Below are 26,359 nucleotides of genomic sequence, written 5' to 3' on the forward strand. Positions count from 1 at the left end.
ATGGGCGTGACTCCCAGGGAAGAGCCTCCCTGGCTCCGATGGATTACTACCAAGCACCAGCTGATGATGAAATTATATAAAGACCTTAAAGTCAAAGGGTTAATTCAGACCAGCAGAATATCTCAGCCTGAATGGAATATCAGGTGTGAAAAACTGCTTTTTGACCTTGGATGAAAGGGGGAAATGGAAAGGACAAATGAGTTTATATGGCTATGAGTCTCCAAAAAAGAGACAGGATGTCATTATAGGGGTCATGCTTATGCACACCTCAGCAGGGTCCCAGTGATAGCCAAAGTAGATAGAAACCCAGGTACTGGATGCCCTAAGTGCTACAGAGACACACAGGTTCTATGGTCATGGCAGATGGCTCAGTAGTTCAGTGCCATGTCAGGTGGCCCTGCTTTCAAATTTGTATTCCTGAGTGTGATGAAATTGGACTCAGATGTGTCCTTTCTACACATGCCTCTTCTGTTACTTTTACCAGACCTCTGGTTGGTGCTGGGGTTGGTGTATACTCAGGAGACGTGAATCTCTGTGACAAGCCAGACCCTGAGCCTCAGCAGACTTGCAACTTCTACCCTCTGGTTTATTGAACTTACCCCAGCCAGCTAACAGGGGAGTGAAGAAGGTCAATCACCACTCCAGGGAGCCAAGAGTATCTACAACTGCAAGCGGAAGAATTGCATCCATTATCCATGTGGAATCTAAGCCCCATCTAGATATAGAAGTGGAATTGTAATAAATATTGCAGGGTCCACAGGATGGAGGAGTAGAGTATGGATTAGAGTAGACTTACAGATATTGTCCTATGGAACTATTTTGATTATTAATGGAAGAAATTGTAGCATCGATGTGGAGAAAGTGGCCACTTTAGTTGTTGAGGGTAGGGAAAGGGAAGAAGAGTTATTATGTGGGGCATTTTCAGAACTTGGAGTTGTCCTGTGTGGTATTGTAGGGAGAGATGCTAGACATTATATGTCCTGCCATGGCTCACTGGGTGAACTGGGGAAGAGTGTAAACTATAATGTAAGCTACTATCATTGTGGTGTAGTAGTGCTCCAAAATGTATTCACCAAATGCAAAAAAGTAAAATAAAATTGCTTGTAAGTTTACAAATTATTTTGCTTTGGTATGCTCTGATCTAGTCTCATGCCAGTCTGAAACATAAGAGTTTGCATTAGCATAGAACCAAAGAGCTCCGTGAAGAGCCCTGTATTCTTGTTTTGAAGAACAGGATCTGTTAAATACAGAGTGGGGGTAATATCTGTGCTCTCAATAGCACATATTTAAGCTTGTTTTTATGTATTACAACTTTAAGCCTTAAAGGAAGTGAAAGACAGCATTACACAAGACAAATATAATAAGTGTTTTTGTGAAATTATCAGATATTGTATTGTCACGTGAAAATTCTTTGGCTTCATATTTTCTTTGAACAACCGTGAATAATTTTTCTCTCAGATTATATAAGAGTTAAAATATTGAAAGAAAAGTGGTATATCTTTAGACAATTTTACACTTTGCTACACTTATCCTAATCACCACCTCATATGATCTACCTCAGTAAAACATATGTAATAATGAAAACCTTGTCCAGATGAGGCTCTGGACACATGGAGGAACAATTCCAGCACAGAAATTTACAGACTTTAAATAAAAGCATCTCTTGAGCATTCCTAATAATTCTTTAACCTGCTGAGAATACCAAATTGCTAAGAGTTTTTGTATGAGTCAAACTTTGTTTCAATTAAGTGATTTTCTTACTTGAATCAGGATACCAGGTGCAGAGCCTGAGGTTAGTGACCCCTTGGAGATCCACACTGTCTGTGCAAATGGGCAATGAATTGAAGGTTGAGCAGGTGCAACGCAAACACTTGCCCTTAAGGAAAGGAATGTCTACATACCTTTTGCAGCAGGACTAAGGTAATGCTTTATAAGGTTGCCCCACATTAAGTAGATAGGAACTTGTTTTGAGTCCAGTCGGAAAGATTCTCTAAAGATTGCATTGTTTATGATAAGAATTCCAAATAGAATGTGCTTCTGAGATTTTATTAGTGGTATTAACACCTATCAATGTTAATATGAAATTTTCTATTGTTTTTCCTCTGCTGTTTGTTCTCTTCTCTGTGTCCCAGGAACACAATCCTGTGCAGTCAGTGCATGAAAATACTTCTCCTGGCTACTATGAAGATGGGGACTTCATTCTTGGTGGGCTCTTTTCTCTAAGAGTGACTGGTATTGATAATAGAATAGTAGACGGCTTTACATTTCTGTTCAAAGAACAGAGAACAGTTCATAAGTAAGTGTAACTTCATCTAAGGCATTTCCATGCCAAAGGAAAGGAAATATGAAGACAGCACTTTTCAAAATGCACAATTGAGGATTAGTTTTCTTTATGAAATGACTTAGGCCATTGCACTGAGATCTGCTTGAGTGTGTCAAAATATTTTTTCTGTATATTTTCCTGAATGTCATCTGTTATCTAGGGAAGGCACACTACACAGTCTGAATTTTAAGGAGCCATTTTCCATTTCCTTCATTCCCAGACCTTACTTTATAACTCACATCTATGCTGCACCTTGAACAGCCTAAACTGGCACATTATGATATTATAAGGACCAAATTGACCAACATTATTCAACATATGATACTCTCTTATATAATCATGTGCTTTATTTGCATGACTTTATGCTTTTCAAATATCAAAATCCAAAGCTCTGTCTTTTCCGTTACATTTTAGGGATCTTACTAAGCACTACCAGCATCTCCTAGCCATGGTTTTTGCTCTTGATGAAATCAAGAAGGATCCCCATATCTTACCCAATATATCTCTGGGTTTCCATCTCTTCAACGTGGACTTTATTGAGGTAAAAGCCATAGAGAGTTCTATGTCTTTGCTTTCAGGGGATTTTCCTCCAGTTCCTAATTATAATTGTAGGGCTGAGAAGAGAAACAAGCTGATGGCTGTAATAGGAGGACTTTCACCTGGAATATCAACCCAGAGTTCCAGAATCCTCAGTCTCTACAATGTCCCACAGGTAAATAAAGAATTTTCACTCTCAGGTTAATTTGCAATATAATAATGAGCACCAAAATTACTCACTTTATGCTTTTTGATAAAAGTACTTGATTTCTTAAAATGTTGCTTAATTGTCCTTTTTCCTCTAAAATGCAAATTATACTTAACAGAGAATTGTGTTTTTTAAGAATATTTATTTTTCGAAAATGTTTATAATGGAGAAAACAAGCTGGATAAAAATAATGGCAATGTATGATTTCAACAGCCAAGGAGTATTTCTGTTAAGATTTATTAATGTAAAAATCTGTTCTTTTTTCCATATAATTATAGAGTGTCATAAATATGTTACAAAAATGGTGATTCTGTTGACAATTTACCTTATTCTCATTTTTAACTGTATGACATTTTATTAACATTTTGCTCTCATGATAAATTGTTCTGGTTTAAAATCATATTAAATGGCAAAACAATATTACCTCTACAAAACTATTTTACTAATTCCTTATAATTAGATATTTAGGTTGCTTCCATTTTCCCCATTACAAAGATTGTTTCTGTTTCTGTTTTTGAAAAAAATTATACTTATCCATGTTAATTTCCTTTATGCATTTTCCTCGTATTGCCATTTCTGCTTTAAATGTTTTCATGTTTCCTAGGCTTAATATAGAATTGTGAAATGCCATTTAGAATTGAATCAATTTATTCTATAAGCAGTGGTTAGTACATACATGTCAGTTTATTTCCTTCATGCCATCTTGGGTGTCAACTATTTTCAAAACATCTGCCAACTAGATTCAGGTATTTGTGTTGTTTTCTTCCTACTCGTTTTGAATTTCCTTATGACGATTAGTCAATTTTAGTGTTCTTTTGCATATTTTATTGTTATATTTTCCTTATGTAATAGGCATGTAGTAATTTTATCCTTTTAATAAGATTTTTAAAAATCATCCTCTTTACCCTACTCTCATAAACCGCAAAATCTATCTATAATAAAGAAAGCAAGCCTTTCTGCCACATATTTATTATTTTTTTTATTTTGGAAAAATTAAACAAATACACAACTATCTAGATTAGAAAGTAGAGGCTATAAGTACCCAAGACCAATATTCACAAATATCAAAATTGTATTAATCTTTTTCCAGTTTAAATTATTGTCCATTTGAGTGTGCCTATTAAAATATTATTTTTCAGATCTCTCGCTTGAATTACTATGTTCTGTGCCATGTCTATAAAAGCTTGACAAACTTTCACCTATATATTTTAAAATACATTTGTAGTTTTGCAGGTTTTTCTGTTTTGTTTTGTTTTGTTTTTATCAACTTTTTAAACCAACTATTCATCCACCTACCTAGTCAAGGAATTTTGAGCATTATTTCCAAAACTAATTGTTCAGCAGCTGATGTATGTGTGAGGCTTATTAACCAGTGGAATTTAGATTAAACATTGATATGCCATTGGCTTTATGGGTCTAGAGTTTGGCTTAAGATATAGGCGAGTCATATAAATTTGACTGTCATTTTTATATATGTGGCTAAATATGATCACTCAAAAAATTCATACTTGTGACAAATGATAAAAGATGCTCATCTGAACTCTGAATAACTCATGCATTAAGCAGATTGAATGCTGAGGAAGAATCAGTAAAGAATGATTATGGGTAAGGTGATATAATTCTTAATGTGATTTAGCAGTTTAGAAGTAATTAATGACCTAGTTTTTTAAAAAAAAAGTGCTACAGAGTTGGGGACAGAAGCCTGATAGACTAGTTTCAAGAGGGAATGTTACGAGGAACAGTGGAATAGCAAGAATATATTGAGTATGAACAGTGAAAATTATGTACATAATTTTGAAATTAAGTGTGAATAATGAAATTAAGTGATGAATGATATGAAAAATTGCTATTCTTTATAGTTATTTATAATTTTTTTTCAGTTCTTCCGCTATGCATGTAAGATGTAAGACAAAGTAAGTGATTCATGAGGAAACATCAGGATTTCATAAAAGCAGTATCTTTCTGTTCTCTTTAGATCAGCTACGGTACGTTTGACCAGAGTCTCAACGACAGAGTCCAGTTTCCGTCTCTCTACCAGTTTCCCATGAGCACTACAGCTCTGCATCAGGGGATTATTCGACTCCTGCTACATTTTGGTTGGGTCTGGGTTGGCCTTGTGGTTGCAGATGACATCAGAGGGGAAAACTTCCTCAGGGGTATGTCAGAGGAAATGGTCCACAATGGACTCTGTGTTGCCTTTACAGAGAGGGTTCTAGAGTTTTCTGCTGAACGCGACGTTGATATGCGCTTCAGGGAAAGACTAATGACAATAAATGTCATTATTGTACTTGGCGATACCTATTCTCTACTAAGATGGTCATTTAGAGTCGTTTGTGATATTCCACTTGGTAATGTCTGGGTTACAACTTCTGATTGGGACATAACCACACCACCCATAAGAGGCCTTGAAAGTTATTCTCGTCTTGGAGGAGGCTTATCCTTTTCTCTTCATGTAGATGAGATTCCTGGTTTTAAAGATTTTCTCCAAAGTGTTCAGCCTGCAAAATATCCTCATGATATATTTATTCAGGACATGTGGTCTGTAATATTTGATTGTCCATTCTGGCAGCTAACGGGGATCAGGAAATTGGAACAATGTGAACAAAATGGCACTCTGGAGACTCGACCTCTTCGTGTTTGGGACATGAAAATGTCACCTCAGAGTTACAACGTCTATGCTGCTGTGTATGCTGTCGCCCAAGCGCTCCAAGAAGAACTCGCACTGAAAATGGAAGAAGAGACAGGGGAGAAAAGTGCAAATTTGGCTCTGTATCCATGGCAGGTAGCAAACACATTCTTTAATTTGCCTTGGATGGTTGACAAGAATTGTCCAGCCTATCTCTGGATTTATGATTTTTTTATCCTTTTATTCAAAGTAGAAAAAAAGAAATTTTAAAAAGAAAAAAAAAGCAAAAACACACAAAAAACAAAGTGTTTCTTTATTTTTAACAAATTAAGTTGCAATAAGTCCCTTATTCCCATCTTCACAATATACTATTTTTTATTTAAAATTATGCATAATATTATTACATATCAGGAGAGAGGTATTTAATCAGTAATAGGAAGAGTCATTAATTGTCATACATCATTGAAAATTTATTTATTTTCATGTGCTCTTTCATTATTTTGGGAAATTTAATACATTGACCTAAAATTTTTCACAGGCATACGTACAGAGCACTAGAAGAGACTCATTGGTGTATTTTGACCCATTTATATCATTTTACAGTTTTACATGGTTGTTATTTTGTTAAATGGGTTTTAGAAAGGATAAGTCTATTCTTAAAAAATGAAACCAGAATATGTGTAGCATGACTTCAAGTCACATCATTTAAATATCAATATAGCTATTCTAAGTAGGTTTGTTTAAACCAGGTCTATTTTTCTATCTACTGAATTATGGAAGATGGAATGAAATCCTGCTGATAACCCATTTACTGCATTTCCTCTAATTTTTGTCCTTAAGATACTTGGATCAGGATTTCTTAAAAATAGAAGGAGCTTTTTCTTTACTATTTATGAGGAATTTTAAAGCATTTGTATCACTGACCACTAGGAACCTCCCATACGGAAGCTGGCGCTCAAACACAGAAACAACAGCTTACCTGAGTTGTTTTATTCTTTTGTTTGCTCATTTGCTTTATTTTGTTTTGTATTGTATTTTAAGAGGTACCAAATAAAGTCCAGTCCTGGACCTTCTATTTTAGAAGCAGGAGCTCAACCACTTGCATCTCATCCCTCCAACACTGGCTTTTTTAAAAACACAAATCAACTCTATTGATGTGTATTCATGCATGCAATACATCCAAAGTGTATAATCAGTGATATTGGTATAATCATATATTCATGATTTCATCAGTCTAATCATTAATAAAATATTTTCATTTTTTTCAATAATAATAATAAACAAAACCAGACAAAAAACAAGAAAATTCCTTACTTCTCAATTTCTCTATGTGTCTTCCATTGTATAGAGCTGTTTCTAGTTATTTCATCCAAGATCAGTAATAGGTGGATTTTTGTGTAATCACAAAATGGTACATTCATCATCTCAAAAATTTTTGAACAATTTTATACTTCAAAAAGAAAGACTGCAAACACCTTAGAATTCCATCCTCATACCTCCATAACTACTAATTCTTGATCTTTTACATACATATAATAATATTATGAATAGTTTCTCTATTTTAAAACAAAGATAATCCTATGGAAAAATTCAGGGTACTGCACAAAATTTAAAGATTAATTTGGTACAAATTAACATCTACTTAACATTAACTCCTCCAATCCACTATCATGGTATATCCTTCCACTCATTTAAATCTTTAATTTCTCACAATAATTTTATTCTACTTTCCAGTGTGTGAGTTTTGCATAAGGTCCATAAATCCCATTACAAATATTTAATATTTTGTAAGTATATAAAAGATTAATTCTTAAAACATCCTTTCAATTTGTTTCAATCTGATTGACAGAAGTGCATTTGATATTTTTGCATTTATTTTATTCATGAATCATGGTGAATTTTTGTGTTTAGTTATATATAGCTATTAAGGGAAACATGTTAAAATCTTTACTATGACTGCAGAATAGCCCAATTCTCCTTTAAATGAATTTGTCCATTCTTCCTCTAAGGTCTGTCCAGTTTTGCTATGTATATTTTATCTTTTTGTGGAAATATTATAGTATAAGTTTTCTATTTTTGAAAGACTAAGCTGGCTACTGAGCTAACAATGCTCCTGAGAGGAGAAAGAGAAAAAAATTAAAATCAAATAAAAATAATTTGCTTGGACTATAATGATAGCACATGGATTAGACAAAGGACAATGTAATCAAGGATGAATATTTAGTACTGGTTGATGGAATGAGAATGAGGGAAAATTTGAGGATGCATCTCCAATTTGAATTTGCTGATGATGCCCAAAATATGCATGCTGCCTGACAGCTTCTCTACCTGTGGGTGAAGGTTTTTGCACATTCTTTATATTCTTAAAGTTTCTCTCTTGTATGAATTTTCTGATGTGATGTAAGGGATTTATGGAGGCTAAAAGTTTTCCCCCAAACATTATATTCCTGAGTTTCTTGCCAGTACACCACTTTGATGTTCAGTAAGGGATACCCTCTCTCTAAAAGTCTCCCCGCATTCAGTATAGTCACATGATTTTGTGCCAGAGTGAGTGTCTGTTGTCAAAAACAATACAGCCATTGCAAAAGGCTTCCAATATTGAATGCACTCATAAGGTTCAGTATGTAGTCGCTGGGACAATATTTGCTCTCTCCAGTATGTATTCTCTGGTACAACTATCTGGTGTTAAACCAGATGTGAAATCTGACAGAAAGCTTTACTGCAATCCTTCCATCCGTAACATTTTTTTCCAGTTTGAATTCTCAGAATTTGAATAAGATGATCACTCTGCCTAAGTCTTTTCCACATTTGATATATTCATAAGACTTCTCTCTGTTATGACTTGTTTAATTGTAGAGATTACGATGAATGTTATCTCACACTTATTTCATTAAAAAGATTCATTTCTCTATATATTCCTTACTGAATTATTTAGTATTTTTTAAACAATTCATCATTTTAAAGCTTTACTTACCAGTACGAAAGGTTTATATAAAAAATTAATAAATAAATAAAAAATCAAAAAAGTTCATATTCTCTCTTCTATGTGAACATCCAGCTTCCTTTCAAACAAGTTTTTACATCTCCAGTTTCTTCTGATGTGGACCATTAAAGACCATGTCTTTTAAGTCTTTCCATTAGCACTGTCTTCGTTAATGTTTCTTCATAAATATCCTCGTTTTGTGATCCTTTTTGGTGTCTGTGCATGCTCCACATCTGGGAACAGCCGACTTCTCATCTCTCTTTTTTGTCATCTAGGATGCTTTCCTTTGCTCTAAAAAGGTCTCATATCTTGTTTAGAAAAGCGTAAACCTAGAAAAACTAGACTTCTGTAATTCTCTAGCCTCCCCTTCATATGAAAACTATGCAGAGCAAGGTTCAGCCATTCCTTGTCATCTTTGCAGAAATCTATGGCCACATTCATGAAAGTTCTTAAATTCTGATGAACATGATTTCAACCACGAAAATATCTTCTAAGGCATCTGTCTTAAGATGTTCATAGGTCAGCCTCAGACCTGGCTTTCAGAAGCTCCATTCCTGCACCTCTGCTTCTTTCTGGGTCCTCATCTGGAGAAGGGTCTTGCCCTGAGAGGGCAGAGTTGAGGTGTTTATTGAGGGAATTTCATAAGAGTCAATACAGAGGGGGCTCTGGAGCCTGCCCTATATGAATCTGAACACTCCTTCTTCCACTTACTACCAGCTACTTACTTCCCTATTCTTCCATTGAAAAGCAGCAGGGAAAGGGTCATTTTTTTTTCATTAGGATGTACTGAGTGGCAAAGTTCTATCTTCTGTGTCTTTGGTGATTACCAGAACACTTCTGTACTCAACAGTTATAATCTCTAGTCCTCATTGTCCCGTGGATATGGAGACTTCTCCTGAGCCTTGCCCCAGCAGGGAGGGATACAAGTACTGTATTAACCACGAGTGAGCTCACCTGGGCTCCTTGCCAGGACACTAAAATTTTAACCATAACTAGTCTCCTGTTGGTTGGAGTGAGTGGGGGCAGGAAGAGGACTATCTTTCTCAGAAAGTTTAAAACTTCTCGTCCACTTATACCCATGTCCCTTTCCAACAAACAAATCTCCCTTGTAAACCAGGACTTTCTTGACTGCTCAAGAGACATGCACAATCATCCCCACCACAGCAATGCACAGAGAGTTGCTCTTAATATTTATCATCTTCTAATGTCTTCAAATATTCGTAGTGAGAATCTTTTGTAGTTCTTGGCAGTAAAACTCATGAAATTCTAGAGGACATTCTAAGACTGGGCACCCAGGAATTTTTAACTCTCTCATACAGAAAATAATTGATCTTCATACATTGTTCTGTTTTACTCTAAGAATTAGCACCTAATGCTCAAGGAGTTAGATGTTTTACTTATTGACTGTGTGAACTGGGAAATTCAGTTTCTTTAATTTTAAAAGCCAAATGGTATCTGTAACAAATTCATTGACTTTTAAGAGAATATTTAAGTTCATATTTTAAAACTTTTAGAACCATATTTGATACATATGATTCTGTATATAAGAGTTTTCTAAAATAAGTTCCAAGAGAATATTTTCATTGGAACTTATATTTGGAGGAATAGAAGTCAATTGAAGAAATAAGATTCATTCAGTTTTCTATACCCTATGTGTTCTTGAATTCTCTTTCACTCATAGCTCCATCCATTTTTGCAAAAGCATCAACTTGAAAGAAGTGTTGCCAATAAGAAAGCTGTGAATGAGAAAATTTCATCAACTAAGTTTGACATCTTGAACTATCAGTCATTGCTGAATGATAGGAAAGCTCAAGTAAAAGTTGGAGAGTTCATTTATGAATCTCACAATAATCAGCACTTTTTCTTGAATGATGGAAAGATAATGTGGCCTGAATACTACAATGAGGTAAGAAACTTGAACAGATACCTAAGTGTGATTCTTAGAAGAAAGTATGACCAGTAGTTATCTTTAGAAAAAGCTGCCTATGACTTCCATTATGCAGATACTCCTGTTAATTTGTCCTTTGTTCTAAACCTGGATGGTGGATCATTTGGGCTCAGGAAAGTGGTGAATACTTTTATTTTGAGTTATTTGAAACCATTGAAAAACTGTCCTTATAATGATCAAAGTTGATCAGTTTCTTTCATGGCAACGAAAATTAATATCATCAATGTGCTAAAGTAGATAGAAGATTGATAAATCCTGGTATGGACGGCTATATTAGTTTACTGAAGGCTGTTGGGAACAATATGCCTGAAATTTGTTTGTCTTGTAGCAGATACATTAAATAGGATAGAAGTAAACATTTCCAAGCCTTTGAAGATATCCAAATCATGTCATGAGCAGAGATACACACTGGAGTCTTCACTCACATGGCAGGATAAAATGGCAGCTCTCTTTCCCTGTATCTGTGTGTTTTTCTTCCTTTTATGTAAGACTATAGCAGGAGGGACAGGACATATGCTTGGAATCCCCTCATTTAAGAACTCCAATCAAAGGCTCCCAACTGAATTCAATCCAATTAAAAGTGACCTAATCAAAAGGTCCTGTAATTCTATCTTACTAAATGTGTCACCTTCAATAGGTTTACATGCATATGAATATTTTAGCTTAAGAATATAATTTTCTGTTTTCCAAAAAAGACTCAGACCAGCACAGGGCCTAATATGAAGTACTGATTGGAAAGAAAGGAAATGAATGCTTTGTGATGAAGACAGTCTCAGCAACTGGACATGATGATGTGGGAGTTTTACCATTTGAGTGTACCTATTTTAAGGATGTTTAATTTTCTTTCTTCTTGTTATTGCTATGGAAAGAACAGAACTTTCTGAAGTCTAGTTGTGATGAACATAATCATCACTGAGAAAACTTTAAAAATTAAATGACTTCCAAAGTTCAGGAGTTTCTGGTTAAGCCCTTATGTAACCAAGAAATTGTGCTAACTTGTTAATAATTTGAAAGATCAAATCTCCTTATAATTATATCATTTCCCATGTATATATAGTTTCTACATTTTCTTTTGGAGTTGTTTTACCTCTTCTCTTTGCTCTGAACAGACTCCTTCTGCTGTTTGTAGTAAAAAATGTCCACTTGGATTCAGCAAAGCAGCTCAAGAAGGGAAACCGTTTTGTTGTTTTAATTGTGTTTCCTGTCCGGATGGAGAGATTGCGAATCAAACAGGTTGGTAAATGTGAAGATTGTTCTGAATGTAGGATAGTACACAATGAGAAATGACTTGATCATTCCTTGGGGTATGTGTGAATGCCAGGTGTGAATGTATTATTTTATCTTATTTTTTTCAGGTATCTTGAGGTTAGCTGTAGTGAATTCAGTTTCTTCTCTTTCTACCTCTTACCTTTCTCTAATTTCTCTATTGTTGAAGAATAACCCCAGTCACTATATATTGAATGTGTCCTAAAAACCCAAAACATGGAGGTGCAATATATGTACATTACCTCATTTACAGATCAATTTTGCAGATGATGAAATTGCCAAGATTATCAAGCTAAAGGACAGATAGTAGACAAAATACAGGAGTGTGTTAAATCAGAAATTCTTTTAATAACCTTACACCCCAGTGACAATTTCAGATACATTTCTAGCGATCTATAACCAACAGTGGCAGTATTTGTGAGAGTTTGCTGTTCTCAGGAGAATGTTTGAAAATGATTGTTTAATGAATAAATAAATATTTTGAGTAACTAAAACATTTTCATTTTTAAGTTATCACTATCCATGAGGAAGATTTTAGTCCCAACACACACCCTTTTTTTGCTGTTGCCTTGTATTAGGAAATACAATCAAAATGAAGCAATATATATTATGACCTGGAAAATCTTTCTACAATTTCAGAAAAAGCAATACAATTTTGCTATTGCATAAGCTTAAAGCCGAATGTGATATGTCACAGGCAATCTGCCAAAGACATTTTAGAGAAAGAAAGAAACATCACCCTTTTATATAGCCAAGTAGGTATAACAATTTTTTACCAGCTTTAAAGGTAAAGGAACTAATCCTCAATTAAGAGGACTTGAGAGCACCATTTGCCACCCATCTTTTATTTTAAAAGTAACTGGTAATTTGAGTGGTCTCTTTGTTTGCTAATTTCCTCTATACAAAGGAAAAAAATAACACTTCTCATTTTTCTATGACATGAACATAGCTATAATTTAGCACTGATGCCTAAGTTAAATGCTCATGGAAATGAGGTAAGTTTGTGAATATTTTTGATATACACATTTCAGAAAGCTGTCTACCGTGACTTTGAAGAAGAGGTTTTTGGGTTGTGAAGGTGGCAATATGAATATTTGGCTTTTCAAAAGATTTATATACACTTCAAATGGGCAGAGAAAGGATTTACAATGACAGGTTTCCTGAAGTATATTCTAAGAGCAGGGAAGAATTGAAGGGGTTGGTTTCTTTTCCTTTTTTAGAAGGGAAATAATTATTAAATGTTTTGGTTTATATTTACCATTATACTTCCCTCATTGTTACTGTAAAATAATAACACTATGATTTTTAAATTATTTCTATTGTTGGCTCTACCTTTTTGGGGACAAATTATAGCCATCTACATAAGTAAAATGTGCATAACAAAATCTAAAGGATTGTAGTAGTATGACTATAAAAATTTATTGTAATATTTGCTGTATAGGAATATCCTTTAAATATCTTACCAAGGCAAAGAATAAATATAATTTTTGAATAGTAATGTTATTTTACAGTACATTAATTTTATAAGCTGTTGTTACACCCTTATTGCTTTTTTTTTTATTGGAGAAGTTGTGAGTTTGCAAAATAATGATGCATACTATAAGGAATTCTCATGCATTGCCCTGCCACTAACACCTTGCCTTATTTAGGAATTTTATTGCAAATTATGAAAGTACATCATACAACTATTACTTCTAACTATAGTCAGTACCTTACATTTGATGTATTCTTGCCACAAACCACTCTCTTATTAATGTATATATTACTATATATTGGTTATAGTTCATGAAAGTTCAGTAGAGATAATTTCTGATTTTATCTAATTGCATTCTTTTTTCTTTTTCAATCTAGCTAAGAGTTTACCAATTTTACTGATCTGGTCAAACAATTTTGGTTTGGTTAATTCTCTCTAGTCTGTTCTACTTGTCATCTATTTGCCTTGTATGAGTACTATAATAGCCTACTGATATCTGAGTAGAGAGTTATAAAACCTCAAAGAATGAATTATCAATTGCTTATGAGATATTTTGGTTTTGATTATAGTCATGAATCTCTTAATTTAAAAAAATTGTTCTGTTAATGGCAGGCACCAACATTTAATTATCAGGTCATATTTATTTTAAGCCTAGAAAAAAGAATTGTAGCATAAGTAAATAGTGTTAAATCTTTCTTTGTATACTTAATTTTAGACAAAAGTTCAGTTTAATTTTTGAAAAAATTTTCGTCGTAAGAAACCATAAGCAGGCCACTTTTGTTTGAGTCCATGACCCATCAGGAACCATTACCAAACATACATTATGAAAAGAAATAGGCCGTGTTTACCTGCAAAATTGGCTGAATATTACACTGGCATATCTTGTAGTCTTTAGTGGGCAATAGATGTCCTAATATTGTAATTTAGTTGGGTAATATTCTAATTTTGTTTTAGTGAGACCTGAAGCCACTGTGAAGCAAGAAATTGTAGTTAAGCAAAATATAGCAGTGTGGTTTTTATTTTAGGTTTTTAGATTTTTATGCTGCCATCAAATTGTCAATGATACATTAAAAATATATAAGTGGTTTCCATATACAACCCACACCCCCCCCATCACACCACTCCTCCCACATCAACAACCCACCACCATAGCACACTCATTGCACTTGGCAAACACGCCCTAGAGCACCGCACCACTACATGGATAATAGTCCACATTGTAGTCTACACTCTCCCCCAGTCCACCCAGTGGGTTATGGCAGGAGATAAAATGACCAGCATCTGTCCCTGCAATATCGTACAGGACAACTCCAAGTCCTGAAAATGCCACCACATCACATCTCTTCTTCCCTCTCTTTGCACCCAGCAACTACCGTGGCCACTTTCTCCCCATCAATGATACAATTTCTTCCATTACTAGTCACAATAGTTCCATAGTAGAATATCAGTAAGTCCACTCTATTCCATATTTTATATCTCCATCCTATGGACGCTGGGATGGTGATGTCCACTCCACCTGTATATCAGAACTGTGGCTTAGATTCCACATGGATGGTAGTTGCAATTCTCCTGCTTGCAGTTGTAGGTACTCTTGGTTCCTTGGTGTGGTGGTTGACCATCTTCACCTCACTGTTAACTGGCTTGGATAAGTCCAAAGAACCAGAGGGTAAGAGTTGCAAGACTACTGAGGCTCAGGGCCCTGCTGGCCCATGAATAGTCCAGAGATTCAAGTCTCCTGAGTGTACACAAACCATAGCACCAACCACAGGTTTAGTAAAAGTGACATGGAAGGCATGTGTAGAAAGTTCACTTCTGAGTCCAACTCAATCATACTCAAGATCACAAATTCCAAAGTAGGGCCAACTGACACAGCACTGAATTCAAGAGCCATTTGCCATTACCATAGAACCTGTGGGTCTCCATAGCTCTCAGGACCACCAGTACCTGGGGTTGTATCTCCTTTGGCTATCTCTGGGGCCCTGTTGAGTTGTGCATAAGCACAAACCCTCTGATGCCCTCCCAACTCTTATTTGAAGACTCTTAGCCATATAAACTCTTGTGTCTTTGCCATTTCTCCCTTTTATTCAAGGTCCAAAAGCAGTTTTTAACACATGATCCTACATAAAGGCTCAGATATTCTGCTGGTCTGAGTTGACCCCTTTATTCAAGGTCTTTTTCTAGTTACATTAAAAGCTGGAGCTTAGTAGTAATCCCTCACTCCAGGGAGGCTCATCCCTGGGAGTCTTGTCCCATGCTGTGGGGAAGATAATGCATTTACGTACTGAGTTTAGTTTAGAGAGTGGCCACATTTGAGCATCATGGAGGCTCTCAGGAGGTAACTCTTAGGCACCCTGCAGCTTTAGGGCTAGTTCATATTTCAGGCACACAGGTTCACAAACATAGTCATCAGTATCAAGGGATCACTGTTAGAGCATACTTCTTTGTTGGTCTTTGCTTGCACTTGGGGAATTTTTGCTGTTCCATTGCCGAATGTGATAGAGCTCCCCTGGCTATGAACTTAGCACTCCCTCAGTTATCTTTTGTAACTGTAACTACTATGAAAATACCCAACATATACCCAAACATTTTTTATGTACCCTATATACATGCTCTGGAGAACTCCTTCCCAATGATGTGCCCCCATCAATAACACAGCACACCAGTGTTCCTCCCCTCCATAGTTGAACCTCTTTATGGTCCAGACCTTCTTCAAAAATGAAGCCTAATAAATTGTGTAATTCAATCAATAGGAAAATGAAAAATAGTGATATGTTTAAAATCTAGAAATAGAATACATACTATTTCAGGAAAACTAAAATACAGCAAAAATAAATTGGGATACAAAAAAATGAAAAACCTTATAAAGGTTTGTTTTTGATGTTTTGCATTTCATCACTGCAATAAGTATTGTCCTGCATGTACAGTCGCAAGTCAATTTCTTTCATTCTTCTTCAGTGTCTACATCCTTGCTTTTATTTTCTAATTTTTAATTTTGTCTTTTCAAAAGTTTCAGATCACAGCAAATCACATATACAATATAGGGGATTCCTGTATATCCAACATCAAATCCTTTTCCCCCATCCCAGCAATGATCCTCTTACCTGTTCGTGTTACCCTTGCTGCAGCTGTTGCACACATTGAAACATAGCTTCAAACATGGTTCCATTTGGGCTCACATTATGGTTCATATTTTAGACTGTACAATTTTCTAAATTTTTAGTTACCCCATATTTTACATTATGGTTTACATTTTAGCCTATAGACTTTTATACATTTTTGGTGTAATTTAACATGTCCTATATTCATCACTGCACAATCCTGCAGAACATTTCCTCTGCCCCACAGTTACTCTGATTCCATCTCTTCTATACCTCTCTCCCCCTCCCCTCAGGGCTCACAGTGACAATAAATTTTCATTATTTGAAGGACCAGATTCACAGATACTCACAGCAATTCCAAGGCCTTGACAAACTAGACTCTCCTAAACCATTGGGAGCCACCAATTCTCTTGAAGGACACAATTCCCTCTGTTTGAGATCAGTCCTCTCCCAAATGGGGGTATACCTTCACACTCACTGTATAGGTCTCCACCCAATGATATAACACATAATGACAAAAGGAGCACTCACTCCCTAGAAGCCTGACTTTGTGCCAGATGCATCTTAAACAGGTAATCCTTCTTTATTATATTTTCCAAAGAGTTTTCTCAATATTTTAGTTTTAATCACATACCTGAAAATCTCTCATGTTCAAATATTCCCCCCAGCCCTCTCCCCAATTCCTTGGGCCAGCTGACCCATTCTCCCAACCCTAGCCTACCTCACACCCACAAAGTCCAGCTAAAGGTATCCCTATGCCCCCACCTTATTCCTTCCCTGTACAAACACTTACCTCCATCTTATCATAGATTTCATCCATGTAGACATCAGCTCATGACCTTCATGTCCCCCCCAACTTCTTTTAAGCCTATCATCCAGTCTCTAGCTCTCTGAGACAGCTTGGTTATATTTGGAATTATTATAGATCCCTGTAGTAGAACAAATTTTTTAAGCTTTTTGAAAAAGACTAGAAAAAATACTTGGCGTATATATAATCCCTTGAGGACTCTTTTGTCATCAATATTGGAATATAAGAAACTACATCAAGTAAAAATCTGGACTGATACACTGGAAGGACAGAAAGAACAAAAAAGAAAATCTAAAAAGAGTAGAATATAAAACAACTACAGAGAAAAATTTACAGATGAAGGTACTAAAGTCAGGAGTCAGAAGATTTGTAAGTTTAAGAATCACAGAGGACAATGGAAAAACAAATGTATTTGTTTTCCTAAGGTCTTATAAAAATTAACCATTTTATCAAATTTACATTTTGCTTTTATATGAAGTATGAGATTATCCCAGGATGATTGTACATTTTTAAATATTTTTGTAACTTTTTAATAACCAGTTATCTGTTTTTATTGAGCTCTCAACAAAGAGTATAATTTTACGTAAGACTTGCTTTTTAGGTGAGATTTATTAAATTTTTGGTGTGATAACTCAAAATTAAACCACTGTCATTATTCTCTTAGCTCTAAAACCAATTATCACTTTTTTTTTTAATCCAGGGGAGCCACTCTCTGCTATGGGCCTAGTTTTTAGAAGACATGCAATTATCAAATCAAGTGTTCTTTTTTTTTTTTTTCCAAGTAGTTTCACTGTGAATCTCCAGACTACAGGATGAGCCAGACTTTCAGTTGCACAACTGTTCTCTACACAGTGGGTTTATGGGAGAGTCTGGAGAAAGTAAGAAAAAATGTTTTTTCATCAAAAGACCTCCCTATGTGGGTACTGTAAAAGAAAATGATCCAAGTTAACCCAAAATAGCAACATGTAGTAGGGACCTATCTTCATAGGGATAGCAGAATATTTCTCAGGAAATAATAAGAAAAAAATACCTCTATTATGAACATTTCCCAGTTCCAAAAATTGCTCTCTGTCAATTTTAGGCCATTTGCCAATCCCTCTCTAGCTTATGGACTTTTGCTACCCCATGTTATTGAATTTTTTGAATCCTCCAGACACTCTTCTCATGTTTTTTTCAGAATTCTTAACTTTTAAAAATAGTGACACATAAGGAGAGCCAAAGTGGCTCAGTGGAGAGGTCTGGTATCCCACATACAAGGTCCGGGGTTCAATCCCTGGCCCTAGAACCTCAAAAAAATATATATATTTATATATGTATATATTTTTATATATATCTTTATATAATATATATATATAAAATATGTAAAAATTAATAATGCCAAATTTCCCTTTCTCATTTTAATCCTTTATTAATTAGGCCATGTAAGAATTATTCTTTTTAATAAAGAGTTTTACTGGGTAACAATTAATAAAGGATTTTTTAGTATATAATTATATTTGAGGGAAGTTGTGTATTTACAGAAATATGGTAAAGAAAATACAGAGTTAACATAAACTACCCCCTTTATTAGCTCTTACCCTAAAACTTTTAAATGTTTTTCTTTGCCTTTTTTTAAGAATTGTACAAAATCAAGTAGCACCTGCTAATTTGTATAATAAAATGTCTTTGCCATATTATTATTCCTTTCCTTGATTTTCAAAGGAGGTTTAGATTACATAATTACTACATTGAAAATATAGGGGATTCTCACTACCTCACTCTTCCCTCCTACACTTTCCCCTATTAACAATATCAATCATTAGCGTGGAACTTTTGATACAAGTGATGAACACATATTGACATTGCTACTAACCAAGGCCCGTAGTTTGCATTATGATTTACACTTTGTACTGAACAATTTTATAGGTTTTGACAAAAGGTATAACAGCTTGTATCCATCTCTGTGATATCATGCAGAACAATTCCAATGGATCAAAAATGTCCCAAGATAAATGTATTCTTCCCTCTCCCCTCAGAATCTGTGGTGAACACTGTATTTATATCAATTTTATAAACTCCTCTATTACTAAAATAATAATAAGTCTATTTTAGTCTAAAATTGTGTCCCCTCTTATGCTTGTTCATTACTCAATCTTGAGGATTTAGAATGGTGATGCCCTTTTGCCTGTGATTTAAAGAGGAGACAGATGGATGATACTATTTGCCCTGTAGTTGGTGATGCTTGTTTTTTTCGATGGGCAATATCCATCATACTTTGGTTGGTTGTCCTGGGTGAGTATGATGAAGAGGAGTGTAGGTGTTGGCCACAACTCTGCTGCGATGCAGGTGTCAAGTGGCATGTGTACAGACTGAATATTTAAGTCTCCAGAACATATATTTAATGGATATCCTGCTAATTATTGGTTCAAATAAATGGGGCAGGTGAATCATGTGTAGTCAAATTATAAATGAGACTAACTGAGACATTGTAAAGACAGGTTATCATATATTCCAGAATTAGGCCTACCAATGGGGTGACAATTTCCTGGGGTTGTCTGCCCTTCCTACAGTATCACGAGGTCTCTCTATAGACCTCAGGAGCACCCCTGCTTGAGGCCCTGTTTACTGTGGCAGTCAGTGAGGTCCTACTGAACCATGCATAAGTGCAGTGTCTGGCACAACCTCCCAAGTCACTTGGAAATCTCTTAGCCATAAAAATTCATTAGTATTTAGTATTTCCCACCTTTGGTCTAAGTATTTTTTTCCCAAATGCATTGTTAGGTAGCACATGGTAATAATCCCTTGGTGCCATGTTTGCTTATGCCCTGAAGGTATGTCCAATGGTGGGGAGAGTGTAGTGAATTTATAAGCTGAGTTTGGTTTAGAGAGATGCCACATTTGAGAAACAAGAATGCTTTCTGGAGGTAACTCTAAGCAATATATATTACCAGGTAAGTTTAAATTTCCCAAGAATAAGGTTCGTAAGTACAAGCATCAATTGCAAAGGCCTGGCATATCGCTCTCTCCTCCTTTGCTGGACATTGACCATGTACTCGAGAGAATTTTACCACTTTATGGGAGAATGTAGCAAGACTCTAAAGGATGGGAATTCAATATTCCATCGGTTTTCCTGTGGGTCTCCAGCCAATGAGATAACATTCCATGGCCATATGCACACATTTTTATTCAATAGAGGCATGGCCCAAGTGCACACCTCCCCACACACTGCCCTACTACTGATACTCAGCACCAGTGATCCTCCATGGCTACAGTTGCAACCTTCGGCAATTCAAAACCTTCCCCAAAACAACTGCTGGTGGAAATCAGCAGGTGATTCCCCACTCTTCTGTGTACACTCTGCTCCTTTTATCAGTTCATTTTAGCAGAAAGGCAATTTGCAACCCCTTCTGAGGGATCTCTAACACATTTGTTTTTCAATAGTTCGAGCAGACTTCAGAGTCAGATGTCCTCATTCCCCACCTCCCTAGCTGTTGTGGTTTTCTCAACAGAAAGTGTTTGTTTCATTAAATGAGCAAACTCAGCTGGTTGCAGAATGCCACACTGCAGCCAGAGCCCTTCCCATACATGGGGATATAAGCAAAAACACACTACAGAGGACCTTTTTAAACTTCCAGGTGAAACATGAAGCTTAATAAGTTTCTTAAGGTTGGTGACACACCCCGATGACCTATAAAAACAAATGCCAATTCTCTCTGGAAGAAACTATCCTCAAATGATCCCTCATAACTCTCTAAAATTTGTATGTAATAATCAAATTCAATGTATAAAATAACTTTGTATAAGATATTTTATATAAGCAAAGAATTCAGATTATCGATGAAGACCAGGTATACCTTAAAAAATGATTTTATAAAGCTTCTTTAGAACTGAAAATTAACAGTGCTAGTTTAGTGGATTGGAAGGAATCAGATTCTTCAGGTTTTCATAGGTTGAGTTCTTTGAAAGCTGCCTCTGAGATTGTGTTTGGCATTAAGAGAATTTATGAAGAAAATTCTTGTTTTGTGGGAATGGGGAGGTCAAGTAGTGATATATTTCTGACAAAGACTCCGTCTATTCAATGAGAAAATTTGTATCATATATGGTTCATCAGAGTTTGCTGTCACTGCTGTCGGGCGGCCCGCCGCAGGCGGCGGGGTTCAGTTGACTCAGGGAGAGCTGCCGGGGGGCCGGAGGCCCTTTGAGCCAGCAGCAGGCGGCTCAAGGTGTGGTGGGGACGCGTAGCGCGGTGGAAGAACGCCACGGAGACGAGGACTGTGCGCAGGTCTACTTTATTGAGGAAGTGCACTCGGTTATATAGGGTTGGGAGAGGAAGGGGTTACTGCTGGGGCGGGCTGGTGACGGGGTGGTGGCGGATAGGTGGGTAAGGGCGGATGGCTATGAGGCAAGCAGTGGCTATGGAGGGAGGCAGATTACATGTTGGCAATGTGGGCGGGACTGGCGGGAAGAACAGCAGCAGCTGGAGAGGGAAGATAACAATGGCTAGGAGGAGGGGTGAGGGGAGGCAGCAGCATGAGCTGCTGCTAAAAGGGGCTATAGTGTAAGGAGGTGCTAATGGTTAGCGGGCAGAGGAAGTGAGGTGGGGAACAAGAGTTGTCTTTTGGTGGGCCCAAATGGGTGGAAATTTATAGTCTATGCCAATCAGTTGTTTGGTTTTAGATGCTCAGGTAAGAGGTTCTCTACAGCAAGGTGGCTCATTGCAAATGAGGCAAACCCATATTTGCTGATGGCTGTAGGCTAAGGATAAATCCATTCTTGAAGTGGAACCTGGGTATCAAATATCTCTGTTCATTTTATTATTTTCTAAAAATTTTTAATTTAATTGCCTTTTTAAAAAGATACATAGATTACCAAAAATGTTACATTTAAAATATATGAGAGGTTCCCATATACCCCACACCCCACCCCACCCCATTCCTGCCACATCAACAACCTTTGTCATTTTGCTGCACTGCTGCACCACATGGATTTTAGTATGCACTGTAGTTTACACTCTCCCCCAGTCCGTTCAGTGGGTTATGTCAGGATATATAATGTCCAGCATCTGTCCCTGCAATATCATTTAGGACAACTCCCCTGTTCATTTTAAAGTCTATTGAGATTTAAGGATGGTAATAAATAACTTGTTTTATTTCCAATTCCTTTTTTCACAAATACAAACCTAATATATATAATTATTTGGCTGGTTTTGAGTCTGAAAGCCCAAGTAAAGGCAACAGAAATTTGATGTTTCCTTCAGAAGATTGGTATTTTGGGGCTGGTTGCCCCATGGTTGGCTCTACCATGACATTACCACGGAGAAGGAGATTACTTTTTTTTTTTCCCTACGAGAGAGACTTTCAGCTTCTTCTTTTTCCATAGGATTTTGTAATCTGAAGCTTCCAGTAAATAAGGATTAAGGCCCAAATTTGTTTACTGGGGCCACACCATTAGAAAAATAGCATGTTAAAGGGTTCCCTTTACAATGCGTTCACCGGGAAAGGAAAATGAATATAGGTTAAGAATATGATTTGGGTTTTTTTGGTTTTGTTTGTTTTCTGGGAGTGTTTAATGGAGTCTACAACAATTTTTTTTATAATCTCTTTGGATTATAAAAAATTGGAAGAGATATTTCTGGCAATATGGACATATCAAATAAGAATAAAGTTTAGGGACATAAAAGTTCATAATATTTAGGCATTTAGGCATTGACTTTTCTACCTTCACTTTTAAAATATCTGACTTTGGAGTGAAACAAGTAATATAATTGGATTTTATATGTTATTCATATGAATGGATTCTAGATTTTTTATCTTGGTCCTGTTCTTTTAATTTTTTTAATTTAGTTTATTGATTTCCAGGTAGCTCATTGATTTCCAGGACTTCAAGTGATTATGCCTAAATTTCCAGAGTTGGTTTTACTTCTGAGATCCAACTAAGTATAAACAACTCAATCTGGATAAAGTAGTGAATATCTGCAACACAGGACCACATTTTCTTCCAAAACAATATGTCTCTTATCCACTCTTGCCCTGCGCTTCCTTACCATTGATTTTTGGGCGAATTGCTGCAACATCCGTTCTCTAAGATTACCAAGTCAGCGAAATGTATATATTGTGTCACTGCATTTTCCTCACTTTGCAGTGGCTAAAATAGCTTCTGAACATTTTAAAAGCATCCCTAAATATCTTCACCAAGTCAAGTCAAGCACTCCCAATTCCAAATAATTGAAATGCATCTAGCCTTTTCTTTCAAAAATACAAATCTGATATACTTCTCTATTTAAAATCAAATAAGAGCTCTCCATATATCTTTTACAATAAAGTCAGATTCTGTTTACTGAACTGACTCTTCATTCCTCCTAACATGAAGTTAGATTTCCTGTGCTCTTTCCTTGGAATCCCCAGTGCCTAGATGCTTATGCAAAAGGATTACATAGGAAGGAAAATGGAAAATATATGGCATTATAACCTAACCAATGCAAGGAAATTTTGATAAATGATTGTATATACTTCATTACCGCCCCAAAGAACTGATTAATATCACTCTTTCAAATCAGAGAAGAACCTAATTAAAGTGATCAATATTTCATCAAACTTTTGGGAAAATTTTTGTGGAGTTAAATCCATATTGAATATTTAATTGTCTTTCAGATTAAATATAGGCCATATTTCATTCTCCATCTGACTGAATAAAGTCAAATCATAATTATGCAAGATTAGATTTAACTGTTTTTATTTTGTGATTTCTGAAAAGTGTTTATCTCTAAAACATATACTGTTCTCTTTTTCCTTTAAATACTGTTCATTACTATAAACACTAAAATAATACTATATCTTTGTAAAATTATTTTCACTACTAAGTATAACTTAAAATGAATCACCTATTATAGTTCCTGAAACATAGATATTTCTAAATATTAAGACCACTTAATTGTGCTTCTTTCCACAAATTAAGCCAAAAGACTCAGAACATGTTCTCTCTTCCTTTCCTACTTATCAAATACTTTCCTCATACATGCTGTTTTTCCTTCACATCATTACTTTAAATTCATGGCTCTTTCAGTGTTCAATTCAACTTCCCTTTTCTGTATTTTTTATACTTTCAAATGTACAATAGATGATTTCTAACTCATGGGAAAGGTCTTTTATTTTTTGTAATGTCATTAGTCAATGGACAAAGATGGGTACATTAGGAATTCACATGTGGTTCTGTTCAAGAAATATTTCTTTGTACACATGTCTGGGGGATGACTAATGAACTTCAATAAATCTAATTGTGTCCCTTTCAGATATGAATCATTGTATCAAGTGTCCTAAAGACCAGTATCCAGATAAGCAGAGAGATCAATGTCTCCTCAAAATCATAACTTTTTTGTCTTATGATGATACTCTAGCATTTGTTCTTGTCTTTTTGGCCGTGAGTTTCTCTGTCCTCACTGCTCTGGTTTTAGGACTATTTATTCGATATCAAGACACACCAATCGTCAGAGCTAATAACAGAAATCTCAGTTACCTTCTCCTTGTGGCCTTAATGCTCTGTTTCCTCTCCTCCTTGACTTTTATTGGTCAGCCAAATACTGTTACATGTATCCTCAGACAGACATTCTTTGGAGTTATATTTTCCGTGGCTGTTTCTACTGTTTTAGCAAAGACCTTCATCGTGGTCGTGGCCTTCAAAGCCATCAAACCAGGAAGTACATTACGGATGGGGATGGTGACCCGATTCTCAAATGCTATCGTCTTTACTGGCTCCCTCATTCAAGTATGTATCTGTGCACTGTGGCTGGGAACTTCTCCTCCATTCCCTGACATGGACACACGATCCGAGTTTGGCCAAATCATCCTTCAGTGTAACGAGGGATCCACGACAGCCTTTTACTGTGTGCTCGGTTACTTGGGCTTTCTGGCATTTCTGAGCTTGACGATTGCTTTTCTGGCCAGGAGGCTGCCAGACAGTTTCAATGAAGCAAAAACGATCACATTCAGCATGCTGGTGTTCTGCAGTGTGTGGATTTCTTTCATACCCACCTACCTGAGCACCAAAGGCAAACCCATGGTGGCTGTGGAAGCCTTCTCAATCTTGGCTTCCAGTGCTGGCTTATTGGGTTGTATATTTCTTCCCAAATGCTATGTGATTCTACTGCGATCAGATAGGAATTCCAGAAAAAAATTACTTGAAAAACTTCCTTCCTCAAGGTGAATGATTTAATATTCAAAGAGCAAAATTGCTATGGAATTAGAAATAATATGGAAAAAAGATTCAAGATATGGCATAAAATAAATGCATTTCAGTAAAACAACATAAGTTTTTCTTTGAACACCCTTCCTGGATGAGTCTCACTTTCATTTCTTCAATTAGCATTTGTTTGAGTCACATTTACTTCTAACAGCATATAATAGATTAAAAATTCACATCTGAGCAAGGATTAATGAAATCATTCATGTGAAAACATTATTATTTGCTTCATATTAAAAAAATAAACCTTACAGGATTAGAGGTTATGGTGTTAGAACACTAGTGAGCTTAGATTCTCCCTCATTATATTTCTTTATAAACAAAATGATATAAAAATATTTGCTCTGACTTATTGTAAATTTTAGACTTGTCCAGGTCACAAATGTAGCCAGTGGCACGTTTGCATCCAAGATGAGGCAGTTTAGCTTTGCAGTTCACTCTTTTAAGTAGCCAAGTCTGCTTCTCAGGAATGTCACAAAGTGGAAATTCTCTTGGGAGAAGTTTTGGAAAAGTGGGTTTTTTCTTCCCTAATCAAAGAGATGCAAGGGAAGGCTGCCATTTTTCCTCTTCCTGCTCTTGAAAACAGCAGAGTGAGAGTTTGGTCCTTGGATTGGCCACACCTACCTGGCACCATATGGGGAAGCACTGGGGACACAGTGAGGAAGTTATAGAAGACATGTGAAGAGTTTCCTTTCCTTGGATTTTAATAGGTCACTCAACAAATCTCCAGACTATCAAAGACTGAGGATGATAAGTGCCATAATTTTTAAATTCCTCCAATTTTTAAATCATTTTTTTTTAATTAGATAAGTTGTTGGTTTACAGAAAAATCATGCAAAAACCTGCAGTGTTCCCTAATATCCACCATTGTTAA

At 35.9% G+C, this 26,359-nt stretch overlaps 1 protein-coding gene across 1 annotated transcript; it reads left to right on the forward strand.

Moving 5' to 3' along the window:
* On the forward strand, nucleotides 1–25,449 carry LOC101425181 (vomeronasal type-2 receptor 26-like). The gene is made up of 8 exons (XM_071210052.1): nucleotides 1–143; nucleotides 1,771–1,792; nucleotides 2,133–2,296; nucleotides 2,738–3,035; nucleotides 5,044–5,850; nucleotides 10,359–10,583; nucleotides 11,735–11,858; nucleotides 24,539–25,449. The coding sequence occupies exons 1-8, from the start codon at nucleotides 1–3 to the stop codon at nucleotides 25,447–25,449; spliced, it is 2,694 nt and encodes an 897-aa protein (XP_071066153.1).
* Nucleotides 25,450–26,359: the final 910 nt, after the last annotated feature.

This window comes from Dasypus novemcinctus, chromosome 20, assembly GCF_030445035.2.
Source record: "Dasypus novemcinctus isolate mDasNov1 chromosome 20, mDasNov1.1.hap2, whole genome shotgun sequence".
Lineage (NCBI taxonomy): Eukaryota > Metazoa > Chordata > Mammalia > Cingulata > Dasypodidae > Dasypus > Dasypus novemcinctus.

Excerpts from the sequence above, each read along its gene's own strand:
- LOC101425181 (XM_071210052.1), top strand. The coding sequence starts at position 1 with ATGGGCGTGACTCCCAGGGAAGAGCCTCCCTGGCTCCGATGGATTACT. Across the intron at positions 1,793-2,132 it reads TACCAGGTGCAGAGCCTGAG|GAACACAATCCTGTGCAGTC; the intron begins GTTAGTGACCCC and ends TCTGTGTCCCAG. Across the intron at positions 5,851-10,358 it reads TGGCTCTGTATCCATGGCAG|CTCCATCCATTTTTGCAAAA; the intron begins GTAGCAAACACA and ends TTTCACTCATAG.